The sequence below is a fragment of the Anopheles darlingi genome, chromosome 3, assembly GCF_943734745.1.
Source record: "Anopheles darlingi chromosome 3, idAnoDarlMG_H_01, whole genome shotgun sequence".
Lineage (NCBI taxonomy): Eukaryota > Metazoa > Arthropoda > Insecta > Diptera > Culicidae > Anopheles > Anopheles darlingi.
The window spans coordinates 57,306,409-57,332,041 of NC_064875.1; the positions used below are offsets into that span (position 1 = coordinate 57,306,409).

At 49.4% G+C, this 25,633-nt stretch overlaps 1 protein-coding gene across 5 annotated transcripts in view; it reads left to right on the plus strand.

The window, feature by feature from the left end:
* The window catches only part of LOC125957447 (calcium-binding protein E63-1), a 51,872-nt gene that overhangs the window by 25,006 nt on the left and 1,233 nt on the right, over positions 1 to 25,633 (plus strand). The window contains exons 4-7 of one of the 5 annotated variants that reach the window (XM_049690149.1): positions 9,474 to 9,617; positions 17,896 to 18,052; positions 18,549 to 18,697; positions 21,172 to 22,068. In XM_049690149.1, coding sequence (XP_049546106.1) covers positions 9,474 to 9,617; positions 17,896 to 18,052; positions 18,549 to 18,697; positions 21,172 to 21,230 — 509 coding nt within the window. In that variant the 3' untranslated portion in view covers positions 21,231 to 22,068. Of the gene's footprint in view, positions 1 to 9,473; positions 9,618 to 17,895; positions 18,053 to 18,548; positions 18,698 to 21,171; positions 22,070 to 22,140 lie in introns of those variants that run through there. The other 4 variants (XM_049690148.1, XM_049690147.1, XM_049690145.1 and 1 more) reach the window with 4 other exon arrangements.

The window sequence follows — 25,633 nt, forward strand, 5'->3', positions numbered from 1 at the left end:
AGCTGTTATCGACCTGTCATTTGTTTTTTTTTTTGCATGGGTTAGACACCTGTTCACGTAAATCAGTGCCCATCATAAGTGATTTCACGCAAAAACAAATAGTTTTCCTTGCGTAATCATGTCAAGTTTTGTGAAAAAAGGCCGAGTTATGGAGAAAAACATGAGAAGTTGATTTTTCTCTACGACCAGTACTTCAATTCGTATGAAGATGTCGAAAAAGGGCTTGACGAGTGGTTTTCCTCGCAAAGTCGACAATTCTTTTGGAATGGTATACATAAATTACCCGAAAGATGGGAAAAATGTGCAGCTAGCCAGGGAAAATACTTTAAATAAATTATTTTGGCTTTCTGTTAAAAAATTGTTTTTTTTTTTCGACAAAAAAAAAACGGTAATTTTAAGCTTATACACCCGGTAGACTGTTTTTGTGAAGTGAACAAACAGGAAAAGAAGGAACTTTCTGTGGACACCTTGTCATGCACGGCCGATTCCGATTGATTGTCCCGGTTAGCTTCCATTCCGCCATTTCGGTCATCGGTTATCGGATCGAACTCACCTTTCAGTGATTGGCGCGCGTGCGTTCGCTGGCATTAAGTCATAAACATAATTAACGGCCCGAACCAATCTCTCCAACAAACACCAGGGCGAGGGGAGCTGCACGGTATGACTCTCTGTCAACCTAGACACCCTGGACCGAGGCACCCTGGAGGCGGTTAATCGCTTTGCCATCGCACCGGTGCTTAGCATCGAGATGACCTTTACGGACGTATCGGTATGGCTATGGCTTGTACCTGGGAATGGCGCCACTTGGGATGGGGATGTCATAGGAACACGAGGGACTTCACTTCGGCAACCGGCGAGACCGCGTGGGCGCTTCCTAGCTGATATATTCAGTATGCTCGTTCGATGAGAATACTTTGTAGCTTGTGCGCCGCGACGACGAGCATAAACGCGCGAAAGCGATCACACTCAGCACCCGGAGATACCCGGAGACGAGTCAAAGCTCTCATTAAGTCTGGTGTTGTTCAGTTGCTCCATTTGCTGGCGAAACCACTTTGCACACGATGCCCTACGTTGAACGTTGACAAGACAAACTCACCAAAAACACTACGGGATGGATGTCCCCGGGGGAACGATCCTCCCAAGGACCGGTGACAGGATATCAATGAAAGGATGATAAATTATAATCAAAATAAATTACTCTCCAAGACACTGCGCTGGGGATCGGTAGCCTAAACGTTTAGTGGCTGACTGGCTGGCACCCAACACTGTGTCCTCTAGTGTGCCCCCCACCCTCGGCGGCTGGCTGAGTTAATTAAGATTAATGCTGCCGAAAGTTTATGCCCCAAACTGTAAACGCACCGTTTTGCGTGATTGTGCTGCGGGTTGCGCGGACAATTGTGTGCGTTGGTAATTGTAAAATACTGTCCCGTTTTGTCCGCTTTGTCCGCTTTGTCCGGTTGTGACGCTGTTACGCACGAACGCAAAAGGTCACCGAAAAGATGATGTTCTTGATGTGCGAACCCCCTCGGAGAGGAACTGGTGTGAGCGATAAGTAAGCAACATTTGGAGTGAATTCACTGACGTAGCCCGGTACATCCGGTGGCCGGAAGCGGTTGCGCGTGACAATAACACCCCCGACCCCAGCAACATCAAAGGCAATGGCATTCAACCGCACCGCTTACTACGCTCCGTCCATTTCCTTTTTGCAGTCGCTGGACGGATGATAATCAAAAAGGTGACCGCGCGGGTGGTCCGGGTGCTGGTGCGAGCAGTTTTAATTAGCCCCTGACCACAGTGGCAGCGGAAAGAACTTGCGGGTTGCGCCGACACGCACACCCCATAATGCGATGTAAATAGCACCGCGGCGGCACCGGAAATCCACTGACCACACCGCAGATCGGGCACACCAGAATCAGTTTCCAACTCTGGCACGATCCGGAGGCACCCCCGAAGGGTGGTCCCAGGGTAATATAAATTATGACCAGTCCCCCGAACAGCGCGCCGTGGCGACCACAAATCTGTCACCGCACCGCACGTTGGCCAAGTGAATGGCGTGGCGGATGGAAATTAGCGATCTGCGGCCGCACACCACCCCATCCCCCCCTCCCCCCCGGGGACGGTGGGGTCACGGTATGCGATTGTGTAGGTGTCGCGTAGGCCGCGCGGGAATGGTATTTCCGCTGCGCCGAAGACACCCACGCTCCACCCACACACACGCCGCCGCCGCCCGGCTCACATAACCTTCAACCGGGCTGGACACCGGGTAAACAGGATGACCACCGACGGGGGGAGGGGGTTGATGTGCCAAGACGGGGTCAGGAAAGGGGGGAAATGGAATTACACTGGGAGGAGGCCAACTCAAAAACGATCGTAAACCATTTCACTCGTCGCTGGTTGGCTGGTTGCCGCGTGATGCAATCCCTCCCCTCTTCTCTGCCTGTCTGCCTTCAATGCAAACAACCGTCGCCCTCGGGCGGTGTGGTTGAATCGCATTTTTCCTCCCCCCTTTTTTTTGCGCAATTTTCCATGAAAAATGTGCAAAATGCAATCTGCGCCCTTTGGGGAAAATTGCAATTTGCTGTCCTTCGGGCAGCCCGAGCATCCGCACGTTCCGCTACTGCTCTGCTTGTACTCTGCTGGAATGTCACTCGAGGGTGGCCTTCCCTGCCCGGGGATTGCTCGCCACAATCAGCGAGCCACGTTTTTCCACGTTTCATTTGTTTGTTTTGCGTTCATGGTCCGGTCGCACAAACCGTGCAACAATTTAATTAAATTACTTTGAAACCTGAAGCTTCCAGATTGGAATTGGCACTCAAGCTACCACCGGCCGTCGTCTATCCGTCGGAATTCATAAAACCGCAGCTCGACGGCGGCTCGTAAAGCTGGCAGGCGCCCCAGCGAGAAGATTTATAGCGGCCACCACCCGTTTTCGGGTGACACAATCTTAGTGTGTAATCCGCGCACACACACATACCGTTCACTCGGCGGCACCAAACATTCAGCCATTTTAGCGCGATTATTAATCACAATTTCGGTGGAGAGCGATCTCTTCGGACAACAAACAACAACAACAACAACAGCAACAAAAAAGCCGAAAGGATGAAACGGAAATAGGTTTGGTCTGTTCCACACCACCACCACCGGCTGGGCGGGAACCATCTGACTAATGGATGTGATTTTTCAAGCAAGCAACGGACCGCCACGAAGATGCGTCGCCGCCGCCGCCGCCGCCGCCGCCGCCAATCCATTCCGGTGCTGGCTGGCGAAGGTCAAGTAATGTTTCGCATGTTACTGCTCTTAATCTACATTCCTTCCGGCCTGCTGTCCTGCTCCATCATCATCCTCCTTCGAGGAACAGACAGCCTAACGGTGGCGAACCGGTGGTGCCGATGATGGCCAAGGTCATTATTTATCGGCTGTCAAAATGGAGAAGGAAAGCGAGCGACATGTGCCGCGGCGGCCACTTTGTCAGTAGCAGCCACAACCGGCCATTGCCGAGGCCATTTTTTTTGGCGGGAACATGGTGAAGATGGCGCTACGTTCTGTTCTGTTCCGGTCCCGCCACCAGTATTACAAATGTCCAGATTGCACACACTGACGTGAGATGCGTGGTGGTCTGGTATGTCGGAAGAAGATGAGACACGGACACGGTATTCTGCGCGGTCCAACACGCATTTGTCTAGCGGCATGGCAGCTGGCAAAGGCAACAGCAACGACATACCCTCGTCACACGCCGCTGTTCAGCTCCAGGGTCGTGGAGTTGGACAGTTTAATTGAAACTGCTTCTTGGAGCTTGGAGAGATGGGATTATTGGGGATTCTTTTTTGTGGGTGATTTTCGCCAAAATACCACCAAACCCAGTGCCTCTGGCCGTGCGTTGAGTGACAGAACTCGTTCGGTGCGAAACTCCACTTCAGGTCTCGTCTGCTAATGAAGGTGGAGGAAAAATGTGTGTGTGTGTTTTTTTTTTTTTAATTTTCCATCAACCTCAGATTTCAATTAACCGATCCATCATTCAACTCCTTGAGAATCCCTTTTTTTACCGGTCATTGGAGGTGCATATCTGCTTTGGAAGTAAGATTACTGACAGCCTTCTCTCGGTTGTGACCTTATGCTGCTTTATTCCGCACTTTGCGTTGTCCGGCCTGTTGACATTTACTGTCGACAGCGCATCCGGTCAGCTGCATCCTGTGCATACTATTCCCTTGCGGCCTTCGGTATCCACCGGGTACATAAATGACATTCTCTGCTATGTTGGTTTGCAGCTGCAGCATACCCAGGACACGCTCGAAGATGCCACGTCTACAGTCCTTCTTTACTGTCCAACCACTCAATACAAACTGTCACGTACCGCTACCGTAGCACCAGCGGCATTTATTAGGAATGGAAAGCGTTTTATCGGTTCCCAGCGCAATGCTGAGCATGCTATCTGTTGCTGCTGTCGTTGCTGCTGCTGCTGCTGCTGCTGCTGCTGCTGCTGCTGTCCCCTCTAATGGCGGACGAAAGAATTAATATAATTTCAAACTTTTCGTCCCTCGCGCACAATCATGGATCGAGATGCGCATTAAAGTCGCTTTCTTAACTTTCGAGCTTAACTTGATCAAATGGAGGCGCCTGGTGGTGGGTAAACTCAAATTAAACGAAATTATGGTCCACAACCCCCACCCAAAACAACCCTTCGCAAACCCTGCTCCTCCTTCGGTGCCGTATGCTTTTGATGGCATGGTCGAAAAGATTTCGGTCTCACTTTCCGCCTCAACAGATGGTGGCACTACCCCCCCATTTTTTTGTTGTTCATTTTCAATACATTTTCCACCAACCCCAACGGAGTGTAACGGTCTGATCAGTGAGAGGGAAGAGTGCGGGTGGTGGTAAGGACCATTCAAAACGAGCGAGCCAAATCAAATTACATACACATTCACACCACGCCAGTCTCGGTCTCGCACTCTCTCTCTCTCTCTGTCTCTCTCGCGCGTTCGCTATTTTTAGGGGGGGCGAGAGAATTTTTGAGCGAATCTCACGAAAAAAAAGCAATGCTCGCAATACTTGAATGAAAATTATTTTTCTCACTTTCCTTTCTGCCACCAGGCCAGGCAGAGTGGCGGAGGGTGTGGGAAATACGGCGATATTGCCTTTTCCGATTAACTTGGCCGTATTTTTATTCCGCTCCCTAGCGAAAACCATTCCAAAGGGATGGCCCGTACCGTATCGGGTACTTTGCCGGCTAAGTAATATTTGCGACCGTGTTACCCTCCCCATCCCCGACTCCCGGCACTCCCGGATCTTGGCGCGATTTTGCCAAAGTAGCAAAAGGCAAGCAACCACCTTTAATGTTGATCCGAAGTTTGCGACTTTGGCGCGGGATTCCCCCTGCACAGACCAAGCACGGGGGTGGTTGTCAGCGCTTTTACGGCGCTTAACCGAAATGGAACACACGCTCCTCCTTGATCTACGAATAGAGCGTTTCGCAAACTGGATTGATGTTATATTTAGCATCGGCAGCATCGACTATCGGTGGCCCCCAATCTCCCGCCTACGCGCGCGCTGTTGTGTCAACGGATTCATCGCCTCCACGGTTTCGCAGGTCAGGTGACATTGAATGTTGGTGTGCGTGATTTACACTCACACACACTGTGTGCTTGTGTGAAAAAAAATGCTTCTATATTATGCTGATCGTAGCATCATTTCTCTGCTCGGAAAAAGATGGTGGAATGTCCATGGACTGTGCACTGTAGCCAAGGAGCAGTAGCTCGGGGAAACGCTTAAAATCTGGTTTGTGCAAACACTGTACACGGGCTCCACTTGCAACATAGTGCTCTCGTACAGCAGCAGCAGCAGCAGCAGCAGCAGCAGCAGCAGCAGTAGTAGTAGTAGTAGTGTCCACAGCTGGGCACTGGACACCACATTGCACAATGTATTCAAGCGGGACTCTCAAAACTGAATGGCACTCATGGTAGAGCTACTTGAGCTGACTTCCGTTCCTTCCTCCGTTACGGAACGTGCACATTGCGATGTGTTTGCATTTAATTATTAAAACTGCACATGATGCACCTCTGCTGGCCTGTGCTTACGTGCACAGTGAGCCAGTTAATTGGCAATGCTACCATAACGATGTGGCGATGTGTTCTTTTATTTCGGAAATTGGCTGCTACTCAATGCAATTGCAAAACTAATCACTTGAATGGTCAATAGGTTTTCTAGAAATAGGGCGAAAGAAATTGAAATTGAATTTTAGTAGAAATCCTGTGACGCTGAAACTGCGAATTGCATCGAAGGGCGATAGCGAGATAGTCAAATTCTGCAATTTTTCAACTTCTCATACCCTACACGACAGCAGGAAATTGACATCCAAGCGTTGGAAACGCGCGTCTCAATTTCCAAGAGCCACCAAGGACGATGAGAGCTCAATCCAAGAACCCCCGAGATCACGCTTCAACTTTATGTTGGAATCGAAAAACCGGGAACCATTCGTTGCGATGATCACACCAGATCGGTCAGTTTCGCGGAGTTAAACTCCTGGAATGATGCGAACAAGTCAAGTCCCAAACTCAAACAGAACCCACCACCCCACGAACCTCACGAACGACCAGCTGACTTCCGGTGCTGGTGTCCCCCGGTTCAGCCCCACGAGACACTTGATGAGAATTTTAAATGAGATTTATAAATCACTTTTTTCCACCGTTCCGTCAGTTCCGAGCACGAGTTCGCCGCGGTATCGAAGGATGTCTGCTAGACATCCAACGAGAGAAAGAGAGAGAAAGATAGGGAGAAAGACAGGTAGCAAAGCGGACCAGCGCGTTCCTGCCATCACCTGGCGGACATGGCTAACGGGCTTTCGACTTCATCTTGCCACTGCGCTTCTTTTGCACCAGGTTTTGCTCGTTCGTTCGAGAACCGTTGGTGGTGCCATTTTCTATTACTTCCTCCCGAGCAAATCGCAATCGTTGATGTGGAGAATGTTTCGTGTTTCCCGCTGAACTATTCCGCCGTAATTTTTCTCTGCAAAAGTCACCCAACAGCAGCACAACGCTCATCCCTCTTTCACTAGCCGTGTCTCTCTCCCTGTGTGCGTGCGTGTCAGTGTCACTGATGGATATAGTTGAGCCGGACGATGTCACTGGAAAATGGGAAAAGTTTAATCACTTCGGTTTCGCGCTCACGGCAACGGCAAGCACAGCTGGAAGCACGCGCTGCAGGTGAACCGAACACGGGATTTACCACGCACCAGCACTCGCACACACACACACACACACGCGCGCAGACGGCACATAGTTTTCTCATTCGTTAAAAGCTTTGTTTGGGAAAGAATTCCGGTAGAAGTTCTGTTCGGTGTGTGAACCTCCTCCTGGTGGCATCGTCCTGATGCAGCTTCGGCAGCCGCTGCGCCTCCAGCCGAAATGCCATTAGAATCAACGAACGTTTGATTAACATATTCTGTTCCACTTCACTCGATTATGCTGCTGTCATCAGCAGACGACGGAGTGGTACCATCTCCAATCCGGGACACACGCACACATACAGTGTGTGTGTGCCTGTGTGTGTGTGCTCCTCGCAATCAGCCGTTCATCGTTGGGCACATGAGTTAGAGGGATTCGTTCACCAGCAGCCTACATGGTCGGTGCCATGAGCATAAACATGAGCAGGAGTAGCAGCAAATACACGCATACGCACACACACCGGTTCGATTGATATGATTGATTGATTCAATTTTCTACTCATCAGAACGGAACGGAACGGAACTCAATAAAGTTTCCAAGAAGCATGCGACCGACCGCTTCGTTCGTCCGCTCGTTCCGTTCGTTCCTGGCCGGTACGAAGGGAATCTTAATCGTTCCAGCAGAGAACGGGTTGCACTCGATCGAGTGCCAGGGACGCATTCGCAAATCGCGTTATCCGTATCCAATCCAATACTCTTGTCTTGTCTACTATAATCGAGCCAAGAGTTCTGTCGTTGCGAGTACGCGAGTTGCTGAAGGAGCTTTAAATAACGAGCACACAAACACACGCACTCGATCGAGTGGTGGCCATTAATTATTGCAAAAAGCTAGTGTGTGTGTGTGTGCGTGTGGGGGGGTAATGCCACAATATTTATTGGTCAACGCGCGGCGCAGTTCGAGCGCTTGAGCGCCAATAGGGAGGTAGACCAACCAAAAGGAGAAGTTTCTCGCCTCGCTCATAAATCATTGTGACTTTGAAAAAACGATCTGTTTATATTAGCTCTCGTGGTGGGGCAAGGGTTCGGGTTCGGCTTTCGGTTACGACCGGCAGCGATTCCCGGTTCCAGTGTACCGGCGGTCGAGTGGGAAGCGCAAATCTATGGAGCTGACTGGCTGGCATGTTCGCTGTCACTGTGCGCCGTTCGCTGACCGTTTTCGACCGAACAACCAGCAGACGCAAAACGCGCGGGATTTTGTTTGTTTATTATAGCGAAGTCCGCTAATTGGGATCATTAATCAATTGTGTTGTGTTTGGCATTCGGTTCCCGGTACATGTCCACTGCACTGCACAATTGGCAAGACGCAAGGAGAATGTCCTTTTGTACCCGTGTTGACAAAAACGGGGTGTTCACATGATGATACTGATGAAGGTCTTTACGGATCGTTCACCTTCTTAGCCATTCAAGAAATGGTGACACCATTTTCTGTAACCATCCACTAAACCAACACCAACGACTGCCGTTTGGGATGCAAACTGTCACCGGCAGCAAGAGTGTGTTTGCAGGATTGCTGGAGTATTCGATTATGCTAAACAGTCTAACAGGCGGCTTATCCTGCCCCGCGGAGGCGCACTCGAACGGTGCTTACGCCACGGTATTAACGGGTATGAAAAGGTTAGCGAAGCGATTCCGTAAGTAAGCTTCCCGGTGCTAGGTGGAAGTGCTAGAAATGGCCAAAAGCAAACAGGAACGGCTCTATTCCTTTTTTTTCGGGGGGAACAGCTTTCTCATGCTAATGCTACGCCGGTTCCGAGACCGGTTCCGAGGCGTAACGGTCTCGATGCGCCGATGAAAAGGGTCGCCTCTCACAAACACACCATCCTAATGGATTCAAGATGGTGGTGGTGGCGGGGGAATACGATTTGATCGCACGGACGATTCCAATCGGTTTTGATGAAAAGAGAGAACTAAAGTGGGAGAGAGAGCGAGAGGAAGGGAAGCAATGAAACTTTTACCTCTCATAATCAAAAGTAAATTCGGAACGGAACGTCTTCAGCAGCGCAGCAATATGAGGCGAAGCCTCTCCTGCTGGTGGTGATGCTACTAATCCATGCATCGAGCTCGCTCGCTGCTCCTGTACTCAAGTCCGTAGTACTCGTGGATTTGATTGGCAAGTTTTGAAGAGCGGCGTACTTGACAAACTTTACCATTAGCTACTTTTCGCGTATTCTTGGCGTTCGAAAACGCGACGAAAAACTCCTTCAGTATCCTCGTATTTATGTCTTTTTTTTTTGTATATTTCTCTCCCCTGTTGCAGACCTGCGGACGGCATTCGATCTGCTCGATCGCGACCAGGATGGGCACGTGACGCCCGAGGAGCTGCAGTTTATGCTGCGGAACCTCGGCATACACGTGCGGGACGAGCTGATCGATGACCTGCTCCGGGAAGCCAGCCGAACAGGTAAGAGTTCCGTGTCCGTGACATCACCACACGGAGTCATCGAACAACATCATTTAAAGTACATTCTCGCGACTACTCGCAAGGCTACCACCATCGCTACACGAGTCAGTGCTGCTCCATTCTACTTGGCTGGCTGCGGGAAACGGATCCGGTGTTCACCGGCATTTCCCGGTAACTGTAATCGGGGCATCCCTTCCACCCGGGGGAAAGTAAAGAAGCGCAAGATGCCGGGTGCCTCGTGCAGCCATGCTGGCCATTATTTTCCGGCGTAATCGAGCAAAACGAACGAAGCTCGGAAGCTGCTCACTCACTCGGTAGTAGTCTCGGTCTCGGTCTCGGTCTCGGTCTCGGTTTAGGACTTATCGGATGAAAATTGGAAAAACAGCGTAGCCCCGAAAACGGACACCGGCGGGGGGACCACAGTGCAGTGAGGCGAAGCCGGCGAACACCAAATTGCTGTCGTCTGCAGGTCACGTGCTCGGTATGGCGAGGAATGGTTCGACCAATCGTTGGCAAACATCGTTCGCAGCTGTGAAATGGCAATTTCACCCCGCCGCCCCCCCGTGGCATTCCCTCGGCCAGGTATTGTCTTCCTCCTTTGTGCTCCTTCGAATATCGAAAGCAATCGTAGGAAGAGGATGCTCGGTTCGAAGGAGCCTTGAAGCCAGGACGATGCTGCAGCTGAAGCTGTGGTTGGTCCTTTGGTGTGTTCTCTCCGCTTAAGGGAGCCGGATGCTGGAGCCGGACAACAGCTAGAACTCCTATTACTAGTACCTGGTGACAAGCGGAAACGAACCATTTGCCCACCACGAACTCTGTGCGGAGCAGGTTCTCCGGCTCCGGGTCCGGGTTTCGGTTGGCAATCGTTCAACTAACTACTCAGCGGAGGTTAAATGATGAATTTCGTTGCCAAAAAGTGCTCGCCACACACCAGACCACAGTGGTATGAGGGCGGATTTGGCTTCGGCTCCATCCACTAATCCAGATTTCGCGAGTGAGTTCCTCCCACAAAACCCCCTCCTTCTCGCCGGGGACAACCAGCTGCCTTTCTGGTGCCATCCTGGGAATGTTTCATAACGGGAAGCACGTGCCGTCGGCGCGCAGCTGATGGTGCTCCGAAGCGGCAGCTAACTGGATGCCTTTGGGTCCTGTCCTAGCTAGCCAGGACACTGCATTCCAGCGTGTCCTGTTCCAAAGCGAATCGTGCTCGACGAATGAACCAACGGGATAGCAATGCACCAGCAGCACCAGTAGCAGCAGTAGCACCATCAACGAGCTCGCATTGCGTCTCGTAAATTCATCCCCGGTCAATACTGCACTCCTCATCATCATCATCATCGTCATCGTCATCATCCGTGTAGAATGTACGGAATGTACGTTGAACATGGGTACGGGATTATGATGCAGCCACTCGGTTGGTTCGCCTCTACACTAGCGCTTTGACCACTTACTGGCTGTCAGACAGTGCCGGTCGCACGTTCATAACGTTACACAATGTCGGTGTCCGCAAAATGTTGCGCCACAGTGATACCGAGCAAATGCTAATATGCATACCGCTAGACCGGTTCCGGGCATTAAGGACGAGCTTATTTGCTTCCGATTCATACGCTTTGATAGTAATTCGTCGGAAAGCATCTGCCGAGTGCTAGCTGCGCGCTGATCATGTGATTAGAAGCATTTAGAAACTCTCCCTTAGGTGGTAGAAGAAGGATTCAAACTTGTTCTTCTTCTTCGACCGAAACCTGGCGCTGGGCAAGGCGTGAAGAGAGCATACTGTTCCGATAACTTTTCCTTCCTCTCGGCAGCTTATCGCGCCCTTTTGTGACTTTCGCTTATCTATATCCTCACGCCGTGGTTGGAAAACAAGGGCTTGGACGGTGGATGTTTCGATGTCCCGGAGCTTTTCAAGGAGCTTAACCGTCCGTGAGTGAGCAAGTCGATGGAGGGACGGTCGGCCACAACACAAAGAAACACGGTCCGTTTCCATTCCATTTCCAGCGCGAAACGAGACCGTCGAGCGCGATAAGACAAGACCGAGAAACCGAGAGAGAGAGAGAGAGAGGTGGGGCAAGAAATATGGCCTTGACCTTGGCGGTGGCGTTTTGCTCATAAATTACTCCTCGTTCCGGAGCCCTTATCCGGAGCACGAACTCGGAATTGCATTTCGTCCCCGGCGCGGAAGCTCTCTTGGAACCCCTCTCGATCATAGTTTGATTCTGGTGCGTGTGATGACAAGAGCCAAGTGCGTGTGTGTGTGTGCGTGTGTGCGTGACCTAGGTGTCCCCGATAAGGGCGTACCACAACCACCGCAAAAACCGATAGAGACGGCTTATGGGGGCGCTCCTCCGGTATTTGCTCGATCGAATTCATCGTAATTTGCTTTTTGGCAAACATTTACCCATCAGCTAAGCTTCCCGAAGCAAGCCAGAACGCTCGAACTTCCACCGAGCTAATGGTTCTCCCGTTAGATAAGAGGACAACTCAACACACACACACACACACACAACGCGCAAGTCACAAAACTCCCTCCCCCAGGAAAGTCGACAGGGATAAAAGCATTAATATTTCCTGCCGGCTACAGGAAGTTGCTCTATCTGCCATTACTGCAGTGTTGCGGTAAAACATTCCACCTCACAGCAGGGAGTGGAAGAGTATTTTCGGGCGGTGGGGTGCAGAGCTAAACGGATTCCCTCCCCCTGCGTTGCAGACCGAGGGATGGGTGCGATGAATGTGGTGCGATACTACAATTTGCCCGCCAGGCTAAACGATGTGTATGTCTTCCCCTTCCCCTTCTCCAGCAGACGGAGCTTACCTGTGTCCTGTTGCTGCTGCTGTCAGCGCACCTCGACACTTACGGAGCTTACGACGACAGGACGACAGGACCAATCCCTTCGGGGGCATTTCGGGGTTGCTAGACAGTCAGGTTGTGTTGTAAGCCATAATGTTACAGACGATGTTTCACTTGTCTGTTGCCTCTTCTCTTTTCCTCTCACCACAACGGCAGCGCATCGTGTTGGATGGAGTTTTTTTTTTCATTTTTCTTACATGCGTCTCCAGCGAAGGTGCCTCCATCGAAGCCATTCCGCTTCGTTTGGCATGCTTTCGAGCGCCTTCGAGGCACATCATATAGATTGCGTTACTGCGGGGAGCTGGCTTTTTCGATCAGATTTCCGACAAGGGAACGTTGAAACGTTGAGGAATGTGTTTCAATTTTGGGCCACGAAAACGCCGCTCACGAGAGCCTCAAGTCATAATCATCGAAACAGTGTAGCGTCCTCGACGCTGGCTGGCAAGAAATTTGAGCTAACAAAAGGAGGGGGGGAAATAATGTATCTGAAACCGAAATCCCCCGTCCGGTCACACGAAACGGTCGGTTTTATGCCGGTGACCCTTTCCGGTGTTCCAAAAGGCAACAGATTCCGTTCGTGTACCATTTACGTACACTGGAATGGCATTCGTTTGTCTCGCGCGGGAGACAGGGCAGGCCAAGGGAGAGCAAACGATTTGCGCGAGTTGATTGAGCGGTGACGATCCCATACCGCAGCATCGGTCATCGGTTTTGCGAGACGACGGTCTACGACGACGACGTCGACGACCGTTCGTCCAAGGATGAACCTTCCATCATCCCATTCTAGGATGGATGAGTGAAACGGTCGATTGAAGCAGCGACCGAACCATCTCGGACTCGACGGAATCGCCATCGTTTACTCCGATTCCGTTTTCTCGTTAATGCTCACCGACACGTCCCTGTTCGCCCTTCCAGCAAATTACTCGCATTACAAATGGCATCATCCCACCCCGTGACTTTGCCGCGTGACACAATAAATCCCACCGTTTCGCGTTGCTCTGATTCACTTCTCGCTTCTTCGAAACTATTTGTCTGGCCAGAAGCACCATTTAATTTGAATTTATTTCCGATTGTGATTGTGCCCTTCGCTTGGGGCAAGTGGTCGGCCAAGGGAAATTTATGTATCTGCCTCCCGTCGGCCCTCGGCCCAGGCACTGGGTTGGCCATTGTTCGACCACTTCGACTGTGGTGGTTGTGGTCGACGTGGGCGAGGCACCTCACTTGAACATGGGCGAATGAATTAAATCTTTTTCGCTTCCGTTTGCTGTATTGAAAGCACATACTGAAAGTCCTTTCGGCACCGTTTTTTTTGGTTGATTCCCCTTTCAAAGAAGGATCTAGGGATCCGATCCCTTTCTTATAGATCCCACACATGGCTTCCCTTGGTGTGTTTTCTTGGAAAAACCCTTTTCTTACCAACAAAAGCTCCCTGTAGCTCCGTCGGTGGAGGGGGTGCAAACATTCTTTTATTTCAATTCGTCCTTCTCCCCCCGGTGGCAAAATGTTCTGCCTGCCGCTGGAACTGATAATAAATTTTGCATCCAAGATTTATTGCCTTTCACGCCATAAACTTCTGCGACGGTCGAACGGCAGAGCTCAACATGTTAGCTGCTGCTGTCCGTTCTGCGTGCGCGACGAGCCTGCCGCCAGCCGCAATACAATATGGAATGGAAGCACCCCGACCGAGCGAGCGAGCACTCCTGGGGGTCCTGGGTCCTGTGAGTAAACAGTGCTGGATGATTGGCTGGATTTTAACATAAAACATAAAGTGGGAAAAACAAACGGCAGGAAGGTCACGGCGTGCACGATGCGACAGCCACCGTGGCTCTCGCGACTCGTTTGATGTGACGAAGTCATCGGAACAAACGAGTTACCCCCGGAGGGAGAGAGAGAGAGGGGGGGGGGGAAATGAATTTGTTTAAAGTTTCATGGTGATGACGGTACGGTGAGGGCACGGGGTGATAAATCATATTTGAAACGGTTTATGACAGGCACTCTCGCATAGCAGCGTGACTGTTTGAATGCTCCGAGGGAGGGGATGGCATATGTTTGCAGAAAATCATCCCCACCCCCGGTGGTTCCGAGAAACGATTGGAACGTTATTCATTTCCCGCGACACAAACAAGGATCAAATGTGTGTGAGCGTGTGTGTGTTTTTGTTGATGTGTACCGATGAAAGGTTAACTTGATCACGAGGAACCCATTCCGGCAAATTCCATTCAAACTGGATGAAAACAGTTTCGTAAGTGAATTATACTGAACTCGGAACCGTGAACCCGAGACCGTTCATTGGCCAGCATAACGGAAGTGGGCTGTCTGTCTCTTGGAATGGAACGATAACGAGCTTTTCTGCCTAATGAGTAGCTTTTGCTTCTCTACTGGAGCAGAAGAACCGTGACCGATAGATGACTGCAACGCGACTAAAACTGAATCCTGATACCAACTGCCACAGAGCAACCGTTTCATTACAAATTAGTATTGCGCCAACAATTGCAGCCCAAGGAAGGTAGAAATGTAGCAGCACGCCAGAAATAGGCTTTTCAACAGAATCGACCAGAATGGATTTGAAATTGACTTGATTGTAAGAAAAAAAGAGAAAAGAAAAACAGGAAACGCGAGATTTTTTTGCATTGGTGGTAGAGGAAAGAATAAAAGAAATACAATATTACATCTACAACATCGTACACGCTCGGGAGGGCGTCTCTGGAGGAATCGAGCAATCCGAGTGTGGTTCGAGGAATCAATCGGAACATCTCACTCCACAACCAGCCGCCCATTCTGCCGCTGGCTTGAGAAACCTGCTACCTGCTCGCCGACAGCAACACAGGCGCCGAGCGATGGTAATAGAATTTCCTGTACAATCAGATCGATTGCTACCGGGGATTGCACCATTCGGAGCTTAGCATCAGCGAATCGGTACCCGTAGGTCGGTCGAGTCTGTCACTCACCACCAGAAGAAGCTCATGTTTTTTCTTCTCTTTTGTTGAAACAAAAGAAAACCAGTCAGGCCAGGAGGCCGGGAAATGGATTTTTCTTTTCTTGTGTGGAGTAAATGTTTGGAAAAAGGCAACGGGCGCTCCTTCGGTGCCTTTTGAGCGTAACGGAGAATGCTATTAGATTTTCTTCCTTCGATTGCAGCGCTTTGCAGCATTAAGCTTCCTGTATTAAGCGACGGAAGTTTTCATTTTTTCTTTCCATTTCATTGAAGCTTGAAGCTTATCTTGCCGAGCTGTACGTTAAATGAACATCAAAAGCGTGGAACGTGCTAATGAGAAATCGGTGGCTGAGAGTGGCTGTGTCAATCCGTGGCCACTTGGCCACATCTTGCTCATTTATAATGCTTAGTGAAGCATCGATTATCTTCCCTCACCGTCACCGTCACCGGCTCGACACGCCTTCGGAACCATTTACTTTTCCACGCTTTTAACTTTCGAATTTACGAAGCTGTCCAAACCACGTAGAGTTGCCGGTTCAAAGTTTCTGTTCGTGAATCGGTTAATGATAAACTCACAAAAAAAACCAGTTAGCCAACCCAACGGAACGAACTTCCCCCGATAGAAACGAACGGCCGGCAAGACATTGGCCTCGTTCCCCCGGAAACGGAGCACCCCGCAAATGGGCGCGCACAAAAAAGGGACGTCCAAGGACCCTCTAGAGCAACAGCATTGAAATTGTTGATTCGAGGAATTAAAATCAATGCCATTTTAATCCTTTTGCCAAAACGCTGCTGCGCAGACCACCGCTCGGCAAACATTTATTCAGCGTTCAAGCGCCCTACCGGCCACGTAAGCCCCTTATGTCTTAAGTTTTCGGTCCAATCGATGGACTGTGTGTGTGTGCGAATGAAGGGAAAGCTGGTGGCCCGAATGTTTAACGATTCTACGGCACCATTCATTCATGCGCCTTTCTTCGAAACTTATTTGCACGAAGCCACGAAGCCGAAGCTCTGGCTCGAGATCCTGGAGGAAACTTTTACTTTCGACTTCCTGCTCCCGGGATCGGGCAAGGGGGCAGACGGTCATGTTGTCATGCAACGCGAAATGTCAACACTAGACTATTTAGTATTCCGGTACGGGGTCCACGAAAAGACCGAGACCCCATAGAAGCCGGCCAACATCGAGTCCGGCTTAGTAGATATCGATAAAACATTGAAGGGAAGGTTTTTGAAGTGGAAGAAGGACAAGCCGAGACCCCCGGGGCACATCATAACGGATGAAATGTTTTCAAACCAGCCCACGTTGGGCACCAGCCGTTACCTCTCCCCCCTCCCGGAGGTTGGCAAAATTGTCATTTTAATTACATTCGCCTATCTTGCGGTGCGGCATAATTTATGCTGTTTAATAGCACGACCGCGGCACGACGGCCCAAAAACCGTGGGCGTTTGAACCCAACTCCGACGGAGTGGGAGGGGTGTGAGGGGGTGGGTCATAAACAGCGAAATGTATGTTCGGTGCCGTGCCGGAAGACATGACAGGTTCATGGTTTGGCGGTAGCGGTAATTAGGAAAATTTATCCACAAAAACATTCATTTGTTTTGCGCCCAGATAGCTTGCAGCGAAGAAGAAGAAGAAGAACAGAGAAGCGTAGATTGCGAAGAGCGTGGAGGGGGGGGGGGGGGTCGCCCCCTGATGCCTGAAGATAATTTATTACTTCCAGCTCGAGCTCCAGCATGATTTGCATTTTGCACGGTGCGATGAATACACATCGTCTTGGACAATGGCTGGCTGGCTGGCTGGCTGGCAGGAATGGTGAAAGACATCATCAAGAGCGGCCAGGTAATGGGCCGGCATCCTGCTGATCCTCGCATTTTTCACCACCTACCAGGCGCCTCCATCGCGTTTTCTCGTACTCTTTCAAACCACCACACGCCGGGTGGCGCCTGAAGGAAATAATCAACTTGCTACCCCTCCCTCCACACACACCGACCGAACGACCATCTTAAATGGCGAGTGGAGGGGTGAACAAATAAAAAAAATTACCGCAAACTTAAACCGAGATCCCATCACCACCATCACCACCCACCACCCATGGGAGAGAGAGAGCGCTTAATGAAGCATCTTGTTGTGCATCTCGCCCAAGCTATTATCGCACCAACCTCTCCTCCCATTAAGGTACATACACCTTCCACGGAAAGCAAAAGGCCCAGAAGGAGCGAACTCTTCCGCTGCCGTCCGCCGGAATCCCAAAAGCCGCTTCCGGTCGGTCGGTCGGTCGGTCCCTCAGGTGCCACTTACGGGGTGGCCGGAGCCACTGCGAACGGACCGAGGACGGATACCGAGGGCGATAAACATCAGCAAAAAACAATTTTCAACTTCAATCCAAGCTAATCCACTTGCCTCGTTTACCTCACCAAGCAGCACCCTTACTGAACAACTCCCTCTCTCTCTCTTTCTCTCTCTCTCTCTCTCTGTTGGTTGCTCTCGTTTGCAGGCAGCGGTTTGATAGATGAAACAGAGTTCCTTCAGTGGGTGGCGAGAATACAGGCCCTAAAAGACGACAGCAACACCAGCAGCAGCAGTAGCAGTAGCAATAATCCCGCCCAGTCCGCCGACGACGACCTGACGCAGGACCTGGTGGCAGCATTTCGGTAAGCAAATCAAGCAGCAGACGGACTCCTTGGAGCCTGGAGCTCCAGCTTCCTGCGAGCTTCACTTCTCGGTGGTGAATTCTTTGTTTTCCTCGTCCTGGTTTTTTTTTGGGTGCTACCGCCCGATTCCTAATCCTGTGACAAGCTAAGTCCGGGTGGCGGCTGCCGTAAAGTTCTTATCGTAATGCTCTTGATGCACAAATCTCTTCCAGATGAGATCCCGGGGCTCATTTCCATTTGCGAAATGGTTCTTCATCGTTGTTGCAGGCTATTCGTTGGTTTTTCCTACTTTTCATTTTGCTTTCAAGATAGAGCGTCAGGTTCTGCTAGTATGCGGACTTGGATTGAGCAACTCATACCCCCTCGTTGAGGGTGGAGAATGTTGGTTGGTCTTTGTTCTGAAGACATTGTGCATCGGAGCAGCTCTCAACAATCTTTGTTCTACTTCTTTTACCTTATCTCTCTGCCTCTCTGTCTCTGTCTTTCCCTTAACCAGGGTATTTGATCGTGATGGCAATGGGTACATAACGCGCGACGAGCTCAAATCAGCGATGGACATGATCGGCGAGAATGTGACCGAGTACCAGCTGAACGAGATGCTGGAGCTGGCCGACGCCGACAAGGATGGTCGAATCAATTACGAAGGTAAGCATATCATTATAGGCATGAGGCTGCTAGGTAAAGGTTATGTTTTGTCGCGCAAACTCTGCTCCATTCCATTGACGCCACCACATCGTCTCATCGGTTTTGGTTTTTTTTGTTTTGTTTGTTAGCGCTCCATCAATTTTCTCCCTCTGTTTTCTTCTTCCTGTCCATGTCGATGTCGGAGGGTAATTTATCATAAAAAGTTCGATCAGTTGATGCGGCATTTGACGCATGGATTGTGCTGTGACCGATGCCCGATGGGTAAAAAACCCCGGGGAAACAAAATTTAAAATCCAAAACAACAACCAACGGAACTCGGATCTCGACCTTCATCATGTCAGCGTCCCAACCATACCAAACCCAAACATTTTTCGCCCATTTGTTTTTCGCTCTCTCGCTCCATCTCTTCAGTTTCATGGCGCCGCTGCTGTGGATGCTGCTTGTTTCTGCCGCCTTCCCAGCCCCTCATCTTCGCCTAAATGCGCGTGTACTAAGCTACTCCTTCGTTTTGTTTTGTTTTGTGCTCTTAGCGTGTCCAAGCGTGTTAACCTGGTGGTTTGGTTTGTGCCGTGGTGTGGTACCGTTTGTTATATGCCTTTTGGTGGAATGGAAGGACCGATGGGTGCGAGTGTTCGTGTGCTCTTGTTGTGCAACTGTTGAATGTTGAGTTTAGAGTGTTCACCGAACGTACGCCGAAGGTTTACATTGCCTGCTGGTCGTTGATTTTATGATCATTCGTTGTCCATTTTCCGGGCAAGTAAAGTGCACTTCTGCCCCGTCACGTCACGTCACGTCACGTAATGTTTTCATTATCACTCCCTTGACCTTAGTAAATCAAAAGCCTCGCCAACGCTGGTACGCGCTGCGGCTTGTGCCGAAATCCCCCCACCTCCCGGGCGTACTGTCGCCTGCCAAACGATACTGAGCTCACTCTTCTCCCGGGCTTGTTGGTTGGCTCTTCGGGTTTTTCGGGCTGCCAATAGCCGAAAGCAGCAGCGGGGTTTTAATTTAATTAAAACCCCGAAGCCAACCAGACGCCAACAGGCAGGGAAGGCTCTCCGAGCAGGACTCGGAAGCTCGGGCGCGATCGTAGCGATGCGGTTTTGTGGTGTGTGAAGTTTATGGTGCACTAAAATTAATAGTCGACCAATTAAACCATTAAACTGAGCACCGGACTTAATGGGACCGGCAAAGGAACCTACGCGAACCGTTGTCTCTCTTTCCGAATACTCACACACACACACTCACACGCACACACAGACAGCTTCCAATGGTGTACGAGGATAAGAAACGTTGGCTGGATGACGACACCTAGCGATGATCGCTGGAAATTGCACCAACGGCAGCATCGAAACCAACCAACCAGGGGATTCCGAATGAAATATTCCCTCCATGTCGTCGTCTGGTTCAGTGTTCGGGGGATTGGGGCTCGCTGTCTCATGATTGTAAAAATGTTTTTTTCCCCGCCCCACCCCTCGGAAAATGTCATAAAACCTGCAACAAAATGTTTCTCGTTCCGTCCAGTCCAATCCAGGGGGGCCCATTGCTTGGCCCCTGCTACCCATCACAATGGCGCATTGCGGTTCCCATTTCGGGGTCGCTGGGACTCTGGTGCAACACCCAAAACCCCCCATACCGGACTATGATAAAGTGTCATTTATTTCGCCATAAAAATGGATAAAGAATGGCAGCTGACCAAGCCAACGTTATGTGTCGCACGATCGCTCCCATTTTTCGCTCGTTCTGCTGGAGTGGAAGCGCAATATGTAAATAGGGAAGTCAGGGACGAGTGGGCGATTCCATTTTGTGATGACAAATTCATGCCTGACCAGCACTATCTTGGTTTATCTCTTTTGCACCAAAACTCAAGTTGGTGTTCGCAAGTTTAACTGATCGCATGAACGAAAGGGCGAATGCGTATGTGTGTGTGTTTGTCTCTCTTGCGCGTGTACTTGTCTGTCTATCTGTCTCTCTGTCCGTGTGTCTTTAGTGCTGCATATAGTGTGCACGTTGCACTGTGCACGAGCTCAACCGCGTTAGTATTGTGTTTTGTTTTTTTTTTTCGGTGCGCTCTTCGCTCAGCTGCGTGCACCTTTTCACGTGCCTTGTGCATTGTACATTGCTGCTGGTCCGCGAGTGATTGACATACGCACGTCAGTAGTTATCTCTGTGTAGCAAACGATTTTCTGTTTTGTTTTTTGTTTTTTTGCTGATGGTGGTGGTAACAGCAATCATTCCCCTATTGGTGCTCGAATTATGCGCTCCAAATGTTGTTCTGTTTGTTTCGCTCGCTCTTTCCATCATTTGTCTGCCGCTTGTGCCGCCAGCCAGATAGCCAAGGCAAGCACTTGGAGTAGCAGCAGCAGCAGCAGCAGCAGCAGCACGGGCACGGGCACGAAAGGAGTCGGTCTGAACTGAACGTTAATCCTTTCTCTGCCTCTTTGTTCCCCTTTTCCGTTTTTCTCTCCTTCCAGACTTCCAGAACTTTTTCCTTAACAATATCGATACGCTGGTGCAACCGGTGAAGAAATGAGCCGGCGACGAACGGTGGCGAAGCTCACTTACCGAGCATACCAAGTAACGCGGACCTGTCGCCTCCTTGCCTCTAGATTTCCTCGTTCGCCGAAGGGTGGAATAGATTCATTAGTGCAGTGCAGAGATGGGTCGTTTAGTGCATAAGGATGCTCGTAATGTTAGATAGGAAAGTTCTTCCTTTGGATCACTCTCCTTTATCTTAGTCTGTAATCGTTAGTATGAGCTGCAGCTGATGTGCGAATCCGAGAGTGTGTGTGTGTAAGTGTGTGCCCCACGAGTGTGTGACCGAAAGGTGCGTATGTGTGTGTGTGTGCGTGTATGTGTGATGCAGGTATTATTGTGGGTCGAACGATCGATGATCTTTAAGATCTGGCACTATGGCAGCTCGTAGACCCCTAACCTGGTGCGCGGCGAGATGAGTAGACACTAGCAGTTAACTAGTACGACGATAGCTTTAAACGATGTACACACGAATTAAACTCTGCATACATTAAAACACTCAAATGAAATGAGAATCCTTTTTCCCGTGGAGGAAATGCGTCTTTGCATTATTTCGTCACCCGTCGTTAGTTCCTTGGTGTAGTTCAGGTCCCTAATAGCGACGTATACGTATTTCAATTAATCGGTTGGAGAAACAATTGAAAACACAGATGGTGCCTGTCCGATCTTATCGCAAGAGGATACGGACCGGTGGACGACTGGCTGCATCCGGGGTTATGCTTCAGGATCTGCTTCCTCTTGCGCTCTTGACTCTACTATACTATGCTTTTTTCTTCTGAAAGCCACTAATGATAACAATTAAAGTTCAAGGTTTTAATCGTTTTCCTTTATTTCTCGTCCTCTCTTTTTCTCTTTTTCTCTTTTTCTCTCGACCTGTTTCTTCGTTTGGCTGTATTTTCTACTTTCAGAGTTTGCCCGACTGCTACTGTAAAGGTTGTCGCCTCGATCGGTTTTCAGCAGCACTCTTCCTCCTAGTGGGCATCATCGGCACCCGATTGCAGCAGCGCTCTCTCTCCTGTTTCACTTACTCATCGAACGTTGCAGCAATACCGTTCGTTTTTCACTGTATGTTAATTTATACTCTGGTTTTCCCATAAACATCTAAATGCAATTACCCGTTGGTTCGCTGAGCAAAGCTTTTCCACCTTCTTCCAAAGTGGCAACGGCTGAATTTCGTCTAGAGCCTTGCGCGCCGAATTAGTTCAATATGCACGGTTTAACCGCGAGCACACCGGAATTCTTTGTTACGTAAAGTGCTTTAACACAGGACCTGGCTGCTGGAGCTGATACGGCAAACATGCCCGTGAGCATAGGGAATAAGAGAACTTTATACGCAAACCCGAACCACTTTTGGTCAGCTCATAGTTGAACACGCTTTACATGGAGTGTTTGTGTGTGTGTGAGTGTGTGTGTGTGTGTGAGATAGGCGATAAAAGGTATGATTTTGAACAAGAACTCATGTTTTTAGTTTTGATTTGATTGTTGTTGTACGAGCCATGCAAAGATGTAACGGAGGGTTCCTTTTTACTCGAGAATCGATAGCATGAAGGGACAAGGGAGAAGGAAGCTTGGAAAAAGGAAGAGCAAAACAAAAGCCGAAATCCCGATATTTCTCAAGTTTATGCTAGTCCCGTGATCTATCTTTGCAAAAAAAAATCAACAAAAAAATGTTGCATTAAATGTTACTACTCTAACCACACGCAGGCTACAACCATTATACATACTATCGATCGTGGATCTGGTGTGGAGTAGATAAGAGCAAATCAAATGTTTATATCCTAAATAACTTTACCCGATAGTCCTGTTTGAATGTTGTTACTCCTCCAGACTAAAAATCTTATCATTAGGTACAGACAAAATAAAACAACAACAAAAAACTAACAAACACACTCACAGACAGAGAGATAGAGAGAAACACAGGGACGCGGATGGCAGCGATCGTGTGATCGTGTAAAAAAAAATTATGGTAGTGCGGGGGGCAAGGTGAATGGTGACGGTGTGAACGACGGCCCCGGGAGTTGGTTGGGCTACAGGAGCGCACGAATGAATGAATGGGAACGCATGAACGCATAAATCGTAAATAAGGTAGAACACAGGTGGAGACGGTTATGAAGGTTAACGTCGGTTGAAAACCACATATAAAACCCGAAGCAAAAAACAACAAAACAAAAATAAAAACAAAAACCTAAGGTGGGAAAAGCATCTACGTTTAAAACGCTACTGGAACAGCGCCAAGAAGCTGAGCTGCTGATGCTGCTGCTGATGTTGCTGCTGTGAGCTGTGTGGAGGTCGGTGTCGGTGGTGGACGCGAGGAATAAAATAAAAATTATAATGATATGGAAGTGAGGTATGTGATGGGGAGGCAACACTGCGGCCATAGGCCTGCGACGAGACACGTTCTTCGCTCGCTCGATTGAGTCCTGTTTTGTTTTGGTTGTTTGCTGTGAAATTAGAATTAACGGAGAATCATTATTATGCAGCCGCATGGTGGGTGGGGAGGGGGAGATTATCGTAAGTAAGACACCAGCACAAATTCGCTTTATCAACGGCTAACGGCAAGCGGCAGAATTAGTATTAAGCTCCCTAAAATCGCCCCCCCCCCCCCCCCCCCCCCCAGTAAGATGATCGTAAGAGAGGCATCAGTTCGTTGGATCAACACGCAACACTTATCCGGAACGCGCCCACTAGCAAAGCGTCCACGCGCGTTCTGTTCCGAAGGGTTTTCCTGCGATCAGAGAGACTTATTGTTATTATACGCCGTTGTTATACATTATTGTTAAAAAAAAGAGGCAGAAACCATTTACAAACGCAGTGCAGTGTGCAGGAGGCCGGGAAGCGATGCAATACAACCGTTGTATTTTGAGTATCATTTACGCGATTAACGGCAGCATAGGGACTTTCAGCAGCAGATGCGGTGTCTCCATGATGCGCTTTTTTACACACACGCCGCACATACATCAAGGAAACATTTATTACGTTTTTTCGCTTAGTCATAGAAACTTTGCAGCTTTGGTAGCCGTCTTAGCGGGAACGGGGAACTGTGACTGATTTTTAGTACATGATTCGGGCGTATGTTTTACGGAGGGGGCAGCTTAGAAAAGTGACAGAGTGCCTGGTACGCGCATTAGATTTGTTATGTTCCCCTTTACGCATGATCGCATCGATCGATCACTTATCGAACACTTCATTTGAACTTCTATCTATCAACTGGCTTCCTCAAACCGTGGTTTCCGTTTGTGTATTTCTTCCAAAACCATAAAGACCGATGTTCCCTGCACCAAAATAACACTCGAGCATAGCTTCTTCCCCACCCCCAAGGAAGCCAGAGGGTGGACGGCTACAAAAGCTAAACTAACGATGTGCACCGGAGAAGCAGCGAGCATGAGAATGGAGGGGCGACAAGCTAGCAATCTAACCGTGTGTTATTAAATCAAACCGAACAGAATTTAAGCAGATTATATATGTAGCGTGTATATGATGAATAGCTGGGGAGTGCGCGCGCGATCGCGATTACGCTATTTTTGGAAGCATTTTTTTTACATCTTGCCCCTCGCCCCGCCGGGGATGGTTGCGATTGGTGGTGATCGGTGAGGTGGTCCAGCCACCGCCATCATTGTCCAACAAAACGGTAGCAACACCACTAACGGGGAGGAGGGATGCAGTAGCTTGCGTATATTGCAGATACATTATTAAAAGTAACGAGCAATCGTTCCGCGTTTTCGTGCTTACTATTGTGACGAAAACTAAGCGAAAAGCTTAGAAGTTGCGTAATGTGTGGTAGGAGGAATGTGTGTGTTTTTGGTTTGTGTTTTTTGCACCCCCATGTTGAGCTCGATCGATCGAGCGATCGTTCGCGAGGCAAGCGTTTCTTGGTTGTGCTTCTATTTGACGTCTATCCCTTTACCAAACTAAACAAGAAAAACCATTAATAGTGCGTATCTGCAGTGTATTTATATGGAATTGTAATCTCAATGCGAAAGGTATTCGCATGGCTATACACAAAATATACCCATTAAGCATTGCATTGCATAACTCTAAAATAAGAAAACGTATGAACATATGTTAAAGGGATAAAGAACACTACGCAAACCACACTTTAACCAGCATCCCAATACCATTCGTGTGTTATTATCTATATGCCCCGCTGTATGGTTGGCGGCTCACTGGATAACTTCTGCAAAACTGGATACTAGTTGTGGACAGCAACAGTTTGTGGGGGGAGATCGTATGATGGGCAAAAGTGAGGAGTGGAACTGAGTCTGTATTAAGCATTTTTAACAAATCCTATGTTCGGAGAGACCATGCTGATGGTTCCGATGATGATGATGATGATGAGCAGAGAAATCTAGTCAGTATGAGGCGAATGAGGATGCAAATGGAAGCGACCCGTTTCAACCATTG